Below are 17411 nucleotides of genomic sequence, written 5' to 3'. Positions count from 1 at the left end.
ATCTGCTTCCTCTGAGCCACCGACCTCTCCAAGTTAAAAAAGAAACTGGTCGGTGCGTCCATATCCTGGAGAGTGGTGAAACGAGCTCGGACTAGAGCTCCCTTGGCTCTCTCCTGGAGGAAAGACTTCAGCTCGTGTCGTTTCGACTCCAGCAGTTGTTGGTTGTGCTGGTCAGCCTGCGAGACAGAGACAGCTTCGGTCTCTGATCTCCGTCTCCAGCTGCTGCACTGCCCTCCTGACTCTCACTGTGGACCCGGCTGTATACTGCTGACAGAAAACTCTAATCTGGGCCTTTCCAACTTCCCACCACTGGGTGAGAGAAGGAAACTCATGTTTCCTAGTTCTCCAATAGGCCCAGAAAAATTTAAATTAAAATCACGTAGCAATTTAACATTAAAGTGCCAGAATGACTGTGGTTTAACATCTGGGGATAGAATGAAATCCATTAACACTATGGGCCGGATTTACTAAGATCCCAAATTGCTTGTACTAATCTGCGTGCGCAATCTAGAGATTTGCGTGTGGGGTTGAACCACGGTTTGCGGGTGATTTACTAAGAGTGATTGCGTAAATGACAACAGGTGCAAAGGTGTTTGAGACACGCCTATTTAAATGAGGGTTTAGCGTGTTTCGTGGTTTTCAGCATGGCGAGTTTGAGTGAACGTAAACGCAAAGTGAAATTCGACCCGTTGGAATTAGAGGTGTTGGTGGAGGAAGCGAATAAACATTTCAGTGAGCTGAAACAAAGGAATATGACGGTCGCGCAGAGGAAGAAGCCGTGTGGGAGAAGATCGGTGAAAAAGTGAACACTGTCGGAAAAAACCGGCGAACAGTGGATGAAGTTAAACGAAGAAACCAGGACATCAGAAGAAGAACAAAAGAAAAGTTGGCGTACAATAAAAGGTCTGCAAATAAAACAGGCGGGGGCACCGTGGATGAGATGCCTCTGACCAGCGTTGAGGAGCAGGTGCAGCTGACGTTCTGTGAAGAGCAAATCACTGGAGTTGCCGGGTTTGACACACTGGACCTGGACCTTACAGCAGAACAAGGTAGGCGCATAATAAAACACATTTTTTCTGAAAAGATATTTATTTACTAAATGAAAATCAAAAATCAATGTACCTACCTTCAATGTCTATGAAGTCAAATCTCCAACAAAAAACATTATTTCTTTTTCTATGTAGAATCGTCATCAGAAGTTCAGCCCCCCAAAGCAGCCGCCACCCCTGAAGAGCCTCAAAAGGCTCCAGAGGACATTGGGCCTCATTCACGAACCAAGTCCTACTTACGAAGTTTTTACGAAGATTGTGGCATTCATGAATGTTTTCTTATCCAGAATTTGTTCTTAACTAAGAACAAAATCTAAGAACAGTCAGGAGTATACTTACGCACTTTTAGGTGCTGAGACTTCTGCAAAAATAACCGAGTATAGCGTTTTCTTTTGTTCTGCAGTTGTATGATATTATATGATTTGAATAAGAATTATTTTCTTATCTTTTATGATGTTTTTAATAATCATATATATTAATAATAATAATAGACAAATCATTGCAGTCTCTTAAAAAACATTATAGACACTTAATTCATATCAGTTGTTGTTTTTTTCTCTTTTTTTGGGGGGGGCATACAGCTGCCGATATGATTTTTTTTTTTTTCCGGGCTGCAACAGTGCACTTACTGTAAGTGTTTACACTACACACAACTGTTTTTTTTTCATATGTGATAATATGATGATATTTATGATGGCACACGTGAGAGTGTGGTCTCTCTGATAACAACCGAAGAGCTGCATCCACTGCTGACGCTACAAAATATAGCCTAAATATAAAAATATAAACTAAATATAAGCCTTTCGTTTGTTTCTTTGTTTCATTCCTGCCGCAGTAGCGCCACTTCACTACTCAAGTTCTTTTTACGTTTGCAGTCTGGTGCTCCCTCCCAGATTTTCATTTGCGCATTTCAACTTTCTTTCTCAGTTCACCTTCTCTGCTCAGTGCCTGTGGGTTCTGTGTGCACACGGCCCTGCAGTCTCATGCCCTTTTACGGGCATTGATGGGGCAGTTACCTATGCTAATCATATGTTAATTAAGATCACCTGGCACACGCCCTCAACTTACGAGGAGATGGCATAAGAACACAGCTGCGAACAATTCTGAGGCTTACGAACGCGTTGATGAATCTGACGTAGGGTTTTCTTAAGGAACTTCTTAAGAAGATATTGGTGAATGAGGCCCATTGATCTGGAGTTGCTGCGGGAACAAAGAAAACAGTCTGCAGCTCTCCAAACAATTGCCCAGGAGATGCGAGCGGCGTCATCGTTGGCACGGGCGGTCAGGCGCGACACCCAGGCCATTGCAGGCACCTGGTCAGCGCAGTATCAGCCCTGACCACGGCTGTCGATTCTGTGGCAAGAGGACTGCAGGCCGGTGTTCAGGCAATGACTACCCTCCATCCAGGTGTAGAAGCGGGCCGGTCAAGTCCAACAGAGACAGCCAGGCAGCCGGGGACCGGAGAGGGAGGAGAGGTGCACAAGGTTGGGAAGTTTCACCTGTGTAAAAGGCAGCCAGCGGGCCCTTTGAAGAAAAGAGGAAAATAAAACGTTCGAAATTCTCTTATATTGCTGAGAATATTTATTTTGTGTAAAATGGGCTACAGCTAGATAACGAGATATTGTCGTTCTCTTTTGTTGTTGTTGTTTTTTTTTGTCACAAATGAGCTGTAGTATAATATAGGCCTATTTTATGAGGCAATGTTTCTTTGCTATGATTTTGCGGTAATGAGACTGAGCATTGTCTGATATGTTAGAATTGTGTTGGAATTTGTAAGTAATTTCACACCACTTTCTTTTTTTTTCAAGAAATGTTGAGAACCGCCGTTCATTGGACGACTTTGATTTTCATTTGTGCATAGCTATAGTTTAATAGAACATTGAAGTGACTTTTATTAAAATGTTGGGCAGCACCCCCTTTTCTTAAATACAATAAATATTATTCACACAAAAATATCGTTCATGTTTTCTCATTTTTACCTGTAACCGCCACGTTTGTTCAGTGGACGATCAGAGAATTCACAGATTTGCTGCCTGAACCAAATAGTGAAATGAGCGAGTAGGCTGATTAGTGAGGCCCAGCTCTACCCACAAAGCAGTTACAGAAGATAGCTGGCTCCATCCTCTCAATGCTGAGTTTCAGCTGTTCCCATCAGGCAGGAGGCTCAAGGTACCAGCCTGTAAAACTAAGCGGCACAAAAATAGTTTTATCCCAGCAGCCATCGTCACATTTAACCTGGGGAAGAAACCTTGAGAGCCGGTTTTTATTTGATTCATTATAATCTCTTCCCCCATGCACTGTGCCACTTTATATGTATGTCCTGTTGCATGTGCTGTGCTGTTTGTCTATTGATGTCATAAATGTGATTCACAAACAGGATTCCTGAGGGTATAAATAAAGTAACCTTTGACATTTACACTATTGGGCTTGCTGAGCTCGTGTGTGTGCGGCACACAGCGCTTGTTTACTGTGTTCATAGGGCGGGGCAGGTCGGCGTTCTCCTCCGGCATGGCATCCTGCTCCAGCCCGTGTTGCTTCGCGATATTATGTAGCATGCAGCAGGTCACTACAATCTGGGCCACTTTGCCTGGGCTGTACAGTAGTGCTCCGCCAGTGCGATCCAAGCAACGGAACCTGCTCTTCAAGATGCTAAACGTGCGCTCCACAATATTCCGGGTGCGAATATGGGCCTCGTTGTACCTGTTCTCTCCAGCAGTGGTCGGGTTGAGAACAGGTGTCATGAGGAAGGGTGTAGGGGATATGCACTATCACCTTGTGAAAAAAAAGAAGAATCAATCTGAAACTGTTCTTGTTTTTAATGTAAATAATTAGGCCTATTTTACAAAGGATTTTAATTGACTCACCAACAAGCCAGCCATCTCCAAACTCGCCATCGCGCAACTTGGAGAACAGAACACTGTTTCTCAGAATAAAACAATCGTGTACTGACCCGAGATATTTTGCCACAACGTTGGTTATGATACCTTTGCCAATATCAGGTAGGCCTAAGCATATCTAATCTTTGTACCCAATTGATGTTCATTCCGAGGTTATTAAACAGGCTTTTACCAGTTTATTTCGTGGGAATGTTAGCTCTACCTAACACCAGTACTTTTGTCACAAATAGGATGTGAAAAGATGATCGATACCAACTTTAGCGTTAGCGTTAGCATTATCGCTCCGAGATAGCTTTTAACTGTAGATAAGAGGACAATGTCAGCTCGGATCAGCGATCAAGGATGCATAGTAGTCCCGATCAAAACAATAGGATCAATTTACAGCTTTTTTTTTTATTATTAATTACAGAGTCTTAACGTTTTTTCTGATATTAGCATTTTATGCTAGCGATGTGACAGCAGTGGCTGTTGCTAGGATACAGTGGTGAGAGTGATAAGACGGCAGCTAGAGAGTTTGTGATTTTCAAAGCCACTGATCAGTGAGGCTGATAAAGCTGTTTGAATAACTTTTGCAAAATTTTATTTTAATGACATTAGCACAACTAGACGAGACCAGCAACGTAAGAGCATGTTGTTGAGCCAGAAGATATTTAGCCTGCATCTATAGAGTTTCTGAGATGGTTGTGGTGAGTTTTATTTTACTTTTCTGTTGAGTCTGAATGAAAATGGATAATCTTCATTCAGTCATAGGTTGTTGCACTGAGTATGCATCTATGTTCATTTTGAGTTACTGACAGACATAAATGTGCTTTGTATCTTGGAACTCAGGATGGAGGAGTGTGGGAGAGCCTTAACACAGTACGATGCTCAGGATGTCCTCTACTAGTGGAGATAAAGAGACGGCCCTTCTCATTGTTGAGCTGCTCATGGCACACTTAAGAGGGAAGCTTACAGGGCTGCTCCTTCTTCACATGTAAGTTTATATTATCTTTCTTGCCATGTGTTTTTTAAATAGTGAATGCCATCTGTTTATTCAGAGCAGATTAACTGAGGATACTTCATTTTACCTCTAGGTTATTCTCACTGTTTCTGATTATTGATTCTTGTTTTGTTTTTTTTCACCTTGTGTGTATCCACAGCTGATATTGAGTCAACCCTCATTCCTTGTGCAAGCCCTTGCCTGATACTGCCTGGTAAGCATCTCATTTTTATTGTTTCATATAGCCTATCAGATGTTTTAGACTTTTTAGAAATGTACTTAAACTTAATATTGTTGCTGATACTTGAAGTTTTTGGAAAACTACTACCTCTTTTAAACTCCAAAATGTTATAGTTTTTCATCCAGTCTCTGATCATAGACTACTCTGACTTCAGGCACTTCATGGGTATCTGCCCAGAGAGGGGAACAGAGGCTATCCAGGGAAAGTGTCATCAAGAAGACACCTATGATGGTCCAGAAGATGTCCGAACCTCGTGGAATTTTTCTGGGACTTCATGTAGGTCAGTGAGCTCAATCTTATATCTTGTTCTTAACTCCAGATGTTGTTCCAACAGACTGACATTGCTCCATTAAACCAGTAGAGACTATAAGCATGTAATGTTATTGTACATCCCTGAGTTATTTTGATTTTTCTCTCTGTCATTGTTTTAGATATGAGTTGTAAAGTAACCTTTGGTTGAAATTAGAGGCTGCACAGTTTTGGAAATATATAATATTAGAAAGTGCACTCATAACAGTATTTCATGGTGTTTTAGTGTATGCAGGTGTTGACTTTATTAACCTGTGAAATGTTAAGTCAATCATTAGAAAATGATGAGTAAAGTGGTTATAGAGAATAATCTAAAAGGGAAAGATGTGATGTATGTGCATGTATGACTCCTACCACTAGGTGGAGTATGTTACCAGTGTTGTGGTTAACCTGATAGGAGTGTAATAGAGGAAGAATGAGGAAGTAAACAGAAGTTATTGCAACCAAGTTGGGTCTTCGTGTGCTTACATACCTAAATAAGAATACACATTATTACAGTTTCGGTCTGTTGTCGGTCTGTAGTCAGCTGGTTTCGGTCTGTTGTCAGCTGGTTTTGGTCTGTTGTCAGCTGGTTTCAGTCAGACTGGCTCCTAGCCAAGATGTTCGTTAAAAATGCATATTTCATGCTTCACCAGTCAGTCTATCACCTCATGAACACTCACTATCTGGCAGAGGTCTTCACTGTTGCCACATTCCGTAGCCTCCCTGTGATCCATCCGCTCTACAAGGTATAACTATTAGTTGCAGGAATTACTGTAGAGCTACACAGTTGGTGCTTGTTTGGTGTTTTGAGATACAACTTTAGAATTTAGTGTTTACCTTGTGTGGAGTCAGGAAGGTTTTAGGCACTTTAGAAGTTTAGATATACATCACACAATAGCAGAAAGCTGAGCATACAGCCAGAGGCTTGAGGAGCTATCTTCCTCAGGACACGAAGAACAAGACCTGCTGGTTTAGCCATCACAGAGCCTTGGTCGCAACATCATGGAGCACCTAAAACAAAGTAGAAATGGTGCTGCTTGCAAATCCTGCTTTGATTAAGTTTTTGGACTTAGTATAAAGTTTACCTATTGATAAATAAATATTCACAGAATTATCAGTTTTGAAAGCCTTCAAGTGTCCACAGCTTTTGCATAGTGCTCCATATATGTTTGACTTTTTTACTGTCAATTGCAGTTGTACTCACTTCCTTGAAATGTATGTTATTTGACTTGATATGATGATAACAGTTTAACAGATTACACTAATTTTACATCAGACTGATTCTAATATATAATATCTATTTGAACTTATTTGCCTTTACAGCTGCTGTTCCCACACGTCCGTTACACGCTCCAAATAAATACCATGGCTCGCAAGTACATTTTTAGATCTGACGGGATTTTATGCACAGTAAGGATCTTTAAAATAGCAATATCCATGAATAGCAGCACTGAAAACCACATTTACTGTGTTTTTTTGTTTGTTTGTTTTTTACATATTTAAATTATTACGTACTATCATCTTTTCAGAGTTCACTTGGATATGATGGGCTGACAGAGCTGATGAGAAGGGCTTATGCTGAAATGACCTACAGCTCCCTCTGTTTGCCCGAGAACATCACTGCACGAGGACTGGAGTCAATCCCCAACTTCTACTACAGAGATGATGGACTGAAGCTGTGGAACATCATCAACAGGTACATTTTCATTTAGGCAGTGAATATGATCTATTTGACAATCAACAGTTACATGTACAGAGGGCTCCCCTTTGCACTGCTTCTTTTTGTTTTCCAAATACAAATACAAGTATGAAATTCAAAATCACATTGTTTTGCGTTTACCAGGTTTGTGAAGGCCATAGTGCGGTACTATTATCCCTCGGACAGTGAGGTCCAAAAGGACACTGAGCTGCAAGAATGGATCAGTGAGATATTCATCCATGGGTTCTTAGGAAACAAAGCTTCAGGTATTTGAATACATTCTCAGGCAATTTACACACGTAACGTACTAAATAAATAAACTCTATATGATTGATCCATATTGCAAATATAGTGAATATCAAAACTAAAGTGATAATGACGGTACTACCAACAGGTTGTCCTACAGATTTTCTCACTGTCCAGGAGGTGATCAAGTTCATCACCATGGCGATCTTCACTGTATCAGCTCAACATGCTGCAGTAAACAGTGGACAGGTAAAAACATGAATACTTGGAGAAAAAAAGAGTAGATCTTGAAGTTTAAGAAAAGTAATCAAATGCTTTAAATCTACAAAAGACAAAAGATATAAAATGTATATCTGATATTATATTTACGATAAGTTTTAATAGGGCATCGTCATCATTTTTAATACGTTGTAGGCTCATCATATCCATGTCAATAGAGTAATTTCAGAGGTTAACCCATGACCCCACCATCATAATGCCAAAAGAACATATGGCTTCCTTCAGACATAAAAAACAAACATTTCCTTTGAATTACATCTGGATACTATCCTTCCAAGAATGACCACATCAGTCATTTCAGCCCCAAACAGATCTACTGTATGTGCTCGTTTAAATGACAAAGGTGTCTATCATTCTTGTTCCCTTGTCTAACACCATAAATTCTATTTAACATGCAGTACATTTGCAGAGTGTAAAACAAACAGAGGACAAACAAGGCAAACAAAGGGTGAAACTTGTTGACACTATGCAGAATACAAATAGCACGTCTGCATACTGATGGTGCAACGTCCAAGCCAAAGACACTTAAAAGCGTAAAAAGACTTCAAGAAATACAAAAATAAAATGTGACACATATTTCACCCTCTTTCGTCATCTAGTTTGACTATCACTCCTGGTTGCCCAATGGCTCAGTCCTGCTCCGCAAACCTCCTCCAACCAGCAAGGGGCAGTCAAACATTCAGACAATTTTGGAGACCATCCCAAATGTCGGGCAGACGGTCAGCGCAGCAGCAATGTTGTGGATACTCTCAGACAAATACACTGACGTGGTAAGTTTAGAACTGATAATTGCCCATGTAAAGCAGGGCCATTAGAACATCCTTATTTGCTAAGTGTTTTAAAATTGCTTGAACACCAACAATACCGTGACAGCGCTGTCTTGTTTTGTCATTTTGGTAGGTTCCCTTGGGCACGTTCCCTGATGAACAGTTCGATGAGCCAGTGCCAAAGCAGGCGATCAAGAAATTTCAAGCAGAGTTGGCCCAACTCAGTGAAGTGATCACAACAAGGAACTCGCAACTTGCAGTGCCCTACACATATCTGAACCCTACTCAGATAGAGAACAGTGTAACTATCTAACTAACCCAAAAGGTTAGGGGTAGCGTTAGGGTGCTTCATGTGCTTTGCATGGTGTGGTGTGTGTTAAACTTTATATTAGGTACATACAGTTAGTGAGGGGGTAAAAAAAAACAGTTGGTGGGTTGTTTGATGTGAGATGAAAAAGTTAGTTCATGTTATGTGGGCAAATGGTTGGAATCCTTTATCTTTGATTGCATTGTGTATAACATGGACCTATATTGAGAAACACAGTAACTCAAATGATAAGTTTGTGTTGCAAATTCTCAAGCTTTGACACATGATCTGTATCAATTGACAGAATTGCAAAATGCAGCTAGTAAGTCGTGACTCGTGACAACTTAGTAATAATTATAAGTAATGACTTGTGCTAAAAATGGGTCCAGAAATTAGCACCAGTCCTTAGCGTTGTTTGATGCAATTGCATATTATAAAAATTACAAAAATATATGGTATAACAATGTGTGCATAACATGTATTCAGTAGTGTGTATAGAGAGTGTATTATGATGTACATGCTTGTGCAGGGGTTAGTTCCATCAATATGGTGACAATTAATTTGCTTTGTTTGCTCTTCAAATTAAAACTGCATTTGAATCAACAATTCAGTATACTGTATGCTGGATACTTATTAGAGATACAGTTTAAAAAGTAAAAAAGTAAAAAATAAATAAATAAAAGATTTACTCAGTAACTCACAAGGGGCCATACAGGATAAGAATCTGGTTTGAGATTTCCTGCCCCACAATGGTTACGGAACAGGTCTTGATTCATTTCCAGATTGTAGTCAATTAGACTGATACTGTAAACCTGAATGAACTACTTAAAGTGGGTTGGATGCCATGCTTGTTGATGTTGTTGCCACCCCTCTTATGAGCATTACTGACTTGACTGACTTAAAGGAGAGGAGAATGTACTAACATTTTGTAAATACTGGATACCTGCAGGGTAAAATACTGGGAGAGAAAACCAACTGTGGTTGGGTAAACAATGGCTAGCACATCTCTGAAGAGACCTTCAAAAGAGCTGTGGAAACAAGACACAGTATACACTGTTATCTGATCTCATTGCAGTGGTCAACATAATTGTAACTCGATTCTGCAGCCACACGGTAAACAAACCTGTCTGCTGTATGTCCGCCTTCGCACTGTGCTGAGAAGTCTGGACTTAAACAAGATTTGACAACAAAAGCTGCTTTTGTCTGAAAGCAATTCAGAGCAGGTGAATTCACTCAGAGAGTGAGAACCCATCATCACCAAACCTGTTATTATCAAAAAAAGAAATTATCTCTAGCCTTGGCACAAGTATGCACTCGCGTATTGCTCTCTTTTTTCTATTGTTTGGTTTAGATTAGTATTTTGATGTAACTCTCAACAACCATTTAGGCCTTACAGATGTGAACTAGTGAAGATGAAGAAACAAGAAATACACTGTCATAGATGCAGAGTTGTCACATGCTTATTGAATAACCCAGCATAATTGTTAGCAAGGTGTTTTTGTTTGGTATTTGGCTTGGGGGATTAAAACTATGTTGAAGAACAAACGTGGTGCATACACCCTTTGGCCTTGTAAGGTACTAAACACCAGATACACACGTTTTACCAGTTCTTATGTTAACATGCAGTGGGGGAAGTGGTCTCAAAAGGGTCCAAATTGTGGTTGAGGTACTACTATAAAAAAGATAAAGAGCAATTTAATTGATTTTTCTCAGAATTCAGGTTATTTCATTTTTATTTTTTGGCTAACATTGAAATCATGTTTTGGTATAACTGTGTGACCCCTGGTCCCATGGGAGCTAAAGCACATAATCACAGGTTTCCCCGTACCTTATGTTAATGTAAAGTGGGGAGGTGGTCTTAAAAAAGGTCAAAACTGTGGAGGATTATTTTAAGAAAAGGAACAGCAAAGAATTCAGTGCTTTAGGGCCTAGGTAAAATTATGTTTTTGTACAAAAGTAGCCTCTATCCCTAAAGGCCCAGAAACTATAGTGTCTATAGTATAGACACTAAAAACCAGAGAGACAAGTTTCATGACCTCTCAGGTTAACATACAGAGGGGGAGGTACTAAAAACGTCATAACTGGAGTGGGGGGATTCTATAAAAGAGGCAGAGAGGAAAAATTCAGAGAGAGCGACACCTTGGAACTGCAGCTTTAAGGCGAGAAGGTAGGTCAAAACAGCCTTAACTCTTCTATCTGCATGATGTGCTGCGGCTAATTACTACAATTACACACTCTTCATGTAATAATAATCATGTATGCAGGATGTAACTAGACAAAGTTGCAGCATATGGGGGGTGGGGGTGGTGTTGCTGCTGAGAGGTGTAGCATAAGGTCATTTCATACCAATCAAACCAAATTTGACATAAAAATAACAACAGGTGTAAACAGACATGGACAAGGACAGAAAAGACATTCGGGGTAACAATGAGGATGCCAGTGACACATCAATCTGTAAAAAGAATTTCAAACCTAACAGCCCCCCGGCACTGTTTATCAAATTATTAGAAGACGCACATAAGTGCAGTTACTTTTATGTAAATGACTCCTTATACAGAAATAATAATCACCATGTACATTTCTCAGAGTTCAATTCAATTTAGTGCCTAATCATAACGCACATTATCTCAAGTAATTTACAAGATACGGTCAAGAGCTGAATTATTTACAGTGAGGAAGAAAAACTCGTTTAACAGGAAAAAACCTCCAGCAGCATCAAGCTCAGGGTGGGAGGCCTTCTGCCTCGACAGGTTTGGTTTAAGAACATTCAGTTTCAAGTCCAAATATGCAATTTTAAATGTGCTCTCTGTCCCTGGAGGCTCTGTTGCTATAGGCGCTATATAACACCCAGAAAAACAAGCTTCAGCACCTCTTATGTTACAGTGGGGGAGGTGGTCTCAAATGTCAAAATTGTGGTTGAGGGATTACAAGTTAAAAAAAAGGGCAGATGGCAAGTAGCTATAGGTAGTAGTTAAGAGCTGCCTTTTAATGACAGTGTGTTGTACTCTTGTCCACATGTGGACAGGTGGTACTAGCAACCTCCAGGGCTGAGAAAGGAAATCAAAAACAAAAAATGCCAATTACCGCAGATCCTTGCACTATCACTTGAGACTTGCTCGAAATCCCCACAGACATAGAAAAAAACAGTTTTGGTGTCTTCAGCCAATTTCCCTCTTTGTGGTGATTATATAAGGGTAAGTGAGTGTACCATTTTGACCGACAGTTGGAGGCTACATCACGCTAATGATCCGAACACTTAACATGTAATAACGTAGGGTATTTTTAGACAAAGTTCAGTATTAGCAATCTTTGTTTGTGTGAACTATGACAGTTGAGGTTCCTGTCACTATGCCTCCAATTGATCATGTGCCCTGGCTACTTGGCCAAAGGGATGTCCCTTTGGGTGACTGGCAAGTGCGCATGACTCTTACCCGGGAGGTGTGGGTTCAAACCCCGCCTGGGCCCTCTTCACTTTGCCACAGAACAATGAAAACTGTCATTGTTATCTTGGCAGGGTATGTGAACATTCAATCTGCAACTGATACATTTCCATTTTTTTCTTTTTCCAGGCAACATCCACTGAGTGACCATGGCTGAGTACAAGATAGAGGTGGCAACAGGTAATGTGCCATATGCAGGAACATGGGATCACGTATTTGTCACCTTATTCGGAAAAGATGGAATGAGTGAGCGGTTTGAGCTGGACAACTTTGGCCCGGATTTCGTTGAAGGGACAGTAAGTTGAATCCAGTTGCACATTGTTCATATAGTAACTCTCAAGTAAGGTCTAGAATAGATTGTTTGTGAATGACTTATTTGACAATATTATATCCACCTTTTGTAGATAACATTAGCATTAATAGCTGTTTATTTACAACTATAGGAAAAATATTGAAACAAGTGAAATCGTCTTTCCTTTTCTTGATAAAAGTTGTCTTCTAGTTATTTTTGCTTCAATTTTACTGAAGTTAGTAGGCTATAACCAGCCAGCTCCCACCCGTACCATCTCATTAAACTTCTTTTGAGACCGTGGCATCCAGTCTGCCATCTGTTTATCATAAGAGGATGAAGTAGTTCTACCCATAGGTCATCATCATAATTTTTGTTTATAAATTTGGCATATTTTTTTCACACACAGTTGAACAATATACCATTATATGCTTTAGTTTAAATGTGGCTAAATGCTACACAGTAACATTATGTATACACTTAAGTATGTTTAAGATCTTTTTTAGAAACCTTTACATGACTTTATCTCAATTCCAACGTACATAAATGACAAATGTCTATGAATGAATGTCAACACGTGTTGATTTGACATATTAATGTCAATTCCCAGACAGGAACCTACACCATGAAAATCAGTGCATCTCTGGGGGACCTTTTGCTGGTCAAAGTGGAGAAAGATCCCTACCTCATTCTGCCAGGGGACGCATGGTACTGCGCCAAAATAGTGGTGACAACCCCAGACGACGATGTCATCCTCTTCCCCTGTCATAGGTGGATCCGCAGGGGAGACATGGTGGAGCTGAGAGGAGGGAGAGGTCTGCTTCAAGTTCTCCAAATGATATAGTATATTATAGATATCACATGTCATACAATTTTGTCTTGTCACTAAGACTAATGTACTTCGACTGCTTTTGTTCTTTTTACCACATAGCCATGAAGGTTTATGAAGAAGACCACCCCATGTTGATTGCCCACCGGAAAAAAGAGTTGCAACTTAGAAGGGAGTTGTACCAGTAAGTAGTACAGTGCGAACCAGGAGATGATCTCATGATCTCAGATCATTTCCAAACTTCTCTATAATTTTGTTTGTTGTTTTTATAGATGGAGGATTTTGACTGAAGGAATACCCCACATCAACACTTTCGAAGATGAGACTGACCTCCCTGATGAAATCCGCTACTCTCAGTCCAAATCAGATGAAGCGTCTACTACAGAAACAATGACGTGGGTCCATATAAATATTAAATCACATTCTAATATTATCATGTTTTCCTTGTTCCTGATCTTGACTTGTATTAAACTTTTTTCTAACCTTTCTCAGTGGTGTTGAACTCAAGCTTAAGGGGATGCTTGGATCTGTGGAAAAATGGAAAAGCATTGAAGAGATTAAAGACATCTTCTGGTACAAGAGCACAACAGTGTCAGGTAGATTTGATTTCCAAACAAATTTACACAATGCTAATTAAACTGCATCAATAGCGATAAATTGCAGTTTTTGAAAGTTTTAAAGCTTGTTTCTATGGCAACATCCCTGCACTGCTACAGTTTTGGCAATATATTTCAAGTTGACCAGCAATGATTACTTTGCCAGAGCTGAAGAGGGGAGAAACCAGCCTAGAGATTGAGAGAAAGTGAGATTACAGCAACTAAGATTATGGCAGAAAAAATCCAGAAAATATTTGAATCTCCAGATAGAAAATAAACTCAGCATTCAGGAGAACAACTACAGCACAGGAGACTTTGTGGCTATTAAGCATGTGTCAACAGTGTTTGTGTAATTACTTTTACTGCCAGAGGGGGGAGGCAAATATTCCATAGGCTATTGCATGTTTAACACCTTACTTCAAAACAAAAACAGTAATTGCAAGGCCACAACCTAACCCTGTATAAGAGCACTAACATTGAATTGTATTCAAGCTTAACTTTTTTCTTGTTGCCAAATAAAAGGTCAGGTCAGTTAAAAGTGTATGCAAAGCCAAAATGTTTTACGCGACTGCAACAATTGCCTTTCTTTCAGAGTACGTGACAGAGCACTGGAAAGAAGATGAGTTTTTTGGATACCAGTTTCTGAATGGAGTCAATCCCACTATGATCAAGAAATGCACAAAGCTTCCCCCAAACTTCCCAGTCACTGAGGAGATGGTTAGGCCATTCCTGGAAGAGGATTGTTCTCTGGAAGAGGAAATGGAGGTAAGGAAAGGGAAAGAGGAGCTTTAGATAGCTTTAAATGGATAGTGATTGCTCTGGAAGACAACTTGTACATTTAAAGTCTGCATTTATGCCACATTGGATCCCTGAATCACATTCTCTTGACTTCTTACAAATATGTGCCACCTCTTGATGCTTTCAACACGTCTTCTGTCTGACTTTCCTCCACATAAAGGACGGAAAGATATTCATCTATGACCAAAAGAAGATGGATGGAATACCTGGTAGAGAGTACAATGGTGAACAGCTGAATATTACAGCTGGACTCTGCTTGTTCTACTTGAACCCAGATGACAAACTGATACCAATTGCCATACAGGTATTTCACTGACAGTGAAATCAGTGATCATATTTTATACTGTATGCATTTCATTACAATCACTGACGTAGTTACACAGCATTAAAATCCATAGTGCCTAAGTTTTGAGAAGCCCTACTTTACTTACTTATATACAAATTAACATGTATGTTTTCATGTTAACATTTCAGCTGCATCAACAACCCTCTGAGGACAATCCTATCTTCCTGCCCAGTGACTCAGAGACAGACTGGCTGCTGGCCAAGATGTTCATCAAGAATGTTGATTTCATGGATCATGAAGCAGTCCATCACCTCTTGAGGACTCACTTTCTGGCCGAGGTCTTTACTATGGCCACTCTTCGCAGCTTCCCTGTGATTCATCCCCTCTACAAGGTATAACTACACAGCAGAAACTATACAGCTGGTGCACTATTTTAATTTTCAGGTATTCAGGTTCAGGTAGACATCTTATGTATTTAATGGGAGTTAATAGTAAGAGGATACTGACACTGCCCTGTATTGTATTTCCTTGTTATTTTAACAAGTGGTAGAAATTGTGCAACTGAGTACCTTAAACCTCTAGGCCTCTTTGACTTCACATACATTTTATGTTCTAACTTAGCATATCAAACAGTAAAAACAATATTACTCTTTAGCATATATGCTAGAGAAATGAATTACACCTACAGTACTTATGCATAGATGATATGGTGATATGCTCTAAGCTTAATTCACCGCAAACCAGAGGCCAGGACTCTTTGTCAGCAGGTGTAAAACAGGAGTTCCCTGTTTCCTTTATTTTTGACATTGTTCCCTCTTTCTGTGCAGCTGTTGATTCCACACTGTCGGTACACTATCTACATCAACACCGAGGGCCGCAAATCTCTGTTAGGAGATAACGGGGTTTTGAGAATGGTAAGAATCTGTAACATTCATCTTTTTGACTACTCAAAATAAGTTCCTTGTGTTTTTTTGTTTTTTTTTCCTGTAGAACGTTTTTTTCAATTATTTTTTTTTTTTTTACCAAAGGCAATTTGTCTGATGGAAAATATGTATGTGTAATTATTATCAGAGTTCCCTTGGATATGATGGGATGATGGAGCTCATGAGAAGAGGCCTCTCTGAAACGACCTACAGCTCCCTCTGTCTGCCAGAGAACATCACTGCACGAGGACTGGAGTCAATCCCCAACTACTACTACAGAGATGATGGACTGAAGCTGTGGAACATCATCAACAGGTAACTTTTTATTTGGATATCAGATATGATGCAACTGTATATATAAAATCAAAAATCAAACTGTTTTGTGTTTACCAGCTTTGTGACGGCAATGGTGGAGCACTATTACTCATCAGACAGTGAGGTCCAAAAGGACACTGAGCTGCAAGATTGGATCAACGAGATATTCACCCATGGGTTCTTGAGAAACAGAGACTTAGGTATTTAATCACTCTCTTGTGCAAGTTATTAACACAATCTGAATGTACATTCGGCTAAAGGAACGTGAAATTTTCCATGCAGGTGGTAAATGCCAAAGACTAACTGATAACGGTGGTGTTGCCAACAGGTTTTCCAGGATGCTTTCATACTGTAGAGGAGGTCATCAAATTCATCACCATGGTGATCTTCACAGTGTCAGCTCAGCATGCTGCTGTCAACAGTGGACAGGTGAGTCAAGAGTAAATAGGAATATACAGTGATGTTTGATTAAGTTTTCATTAATAACATGTTTTCTTTTAATAAAAACCCTTGGGAGGATATTAGCTGAGCATTACAGTGGTGTGAATCTGCAATTTCATTTGTTCTGTTTAATAGTACACTCAGCTGATTAAATTAGGTTTCCATCAAATATGCCACAACACTATAATATGAAACAAGACAAAATACAAAAATAAATAAAAACAAATGTAAGTAATACATATTTGTGCTTTTTACTCTAGTTTGACTACAACTCCTGGGTGCCCAATGGCACACTCCTGCTGCACGAACCTGCACCAACCACAAAAGGGGAGTCAAGCATGGAAACAATTCTGGAGACCCTCCCAAATGTTGGAGAGAGTGTCAACATTGCAGGAATGACACAGATGCTGTCAGAAAAATACAGCGATGTTGTAAGTTTGTGATAACTGAATGCCGTACAATCATAACAGCCTACCCATGCTGCCTTTTTGTTTTACAAAACACTGTATCAATCCACTTTTCTGTTTTTTTCACTTTCTCAGGTTTTCTTGGGTTGCTACCCTGAGGAACGATTCGATGAATCTGACCCTAAACAGATAATCAAGGATTTCCAAGAAGAGCTGTCCTCTCTCAGTGAAGACATTGTAGATAGAAACTCAGACCTTAAACTGCCCTACACGTACTTGGACCCTGCTCAAATTGAGAACAGTATAACTATTTGAGAAAATCTGAGGCAGTC

General features: G+C 39.8%; 2 protein-coding genes across 2 annotated transcripts; both read left to right on the top strand.

Annotated features, from left to right (window-relative positions):
- Positions 1-6985: 6985 nt before the first annotated feature.
- On the top strand, positions 6986-8792 carry LOC146961215 (hydroperoxide isomerase ALOXE3-like). The gene is made up of 5 exons (XM_085770549.1): positions 6986-7153; positions 7301-7422; positions 7551-7651; positions 8281-8451; positions 8582-8792. The coding sequence occupies exons 1-5, from the start codon at positions 7020-7022 to the stop codon at positions 8759-8761; spliced, it is 708 nt and encodes a 235-aa protein (XP_085626675.1). The 5' UTR covers positions 6986-7019; the 3' UTR covers positions 8762-8792.
- A 5019-nt stretch (positions 8793-13811) lies between these two features.
- On the top strand, positions 13812-17411 carry LOC146961214 (hydroperoxide isomerase ALOXE3-like). The gene is made up of 10 exons (XM_085770548.1): positions 13812-13909; positions 14502-14674; positions 14868-15011; positions 15182-15385; positions 15821-15907; positions 16065-16231; positions 16310-16431; positions 16560-16660; positions 16933-17103; positions 17215-17411. The coding sequence occupies exons 1-10, from the start codon at positions 13831-13833 to the stop codon at positions 17392-17394; spliced, it is 1428 nt and encodes a 475-aa protein (XP_085626674.1). The 5' UTR covers positions 13812-13830; the 3' UTR covers positions 17395-17411.

This window comes from Trachurus japonicus, chromosome 24, assembly GCF_045865225.1.
Source record: "Trachurus japonicus isolate A0001 chromosome 24, Traja_1.0".
NCBI classification, from domain to species: domain Eukaryota; kingdom Metazoa; phylum Chordata; class Actinopteri; order Carangiformes; family Carangidae; genus Trachurus; species Trachurus japonicus.
This window is presented reverse-complemented; position numbering and strand designations above follow the sequence as displayed.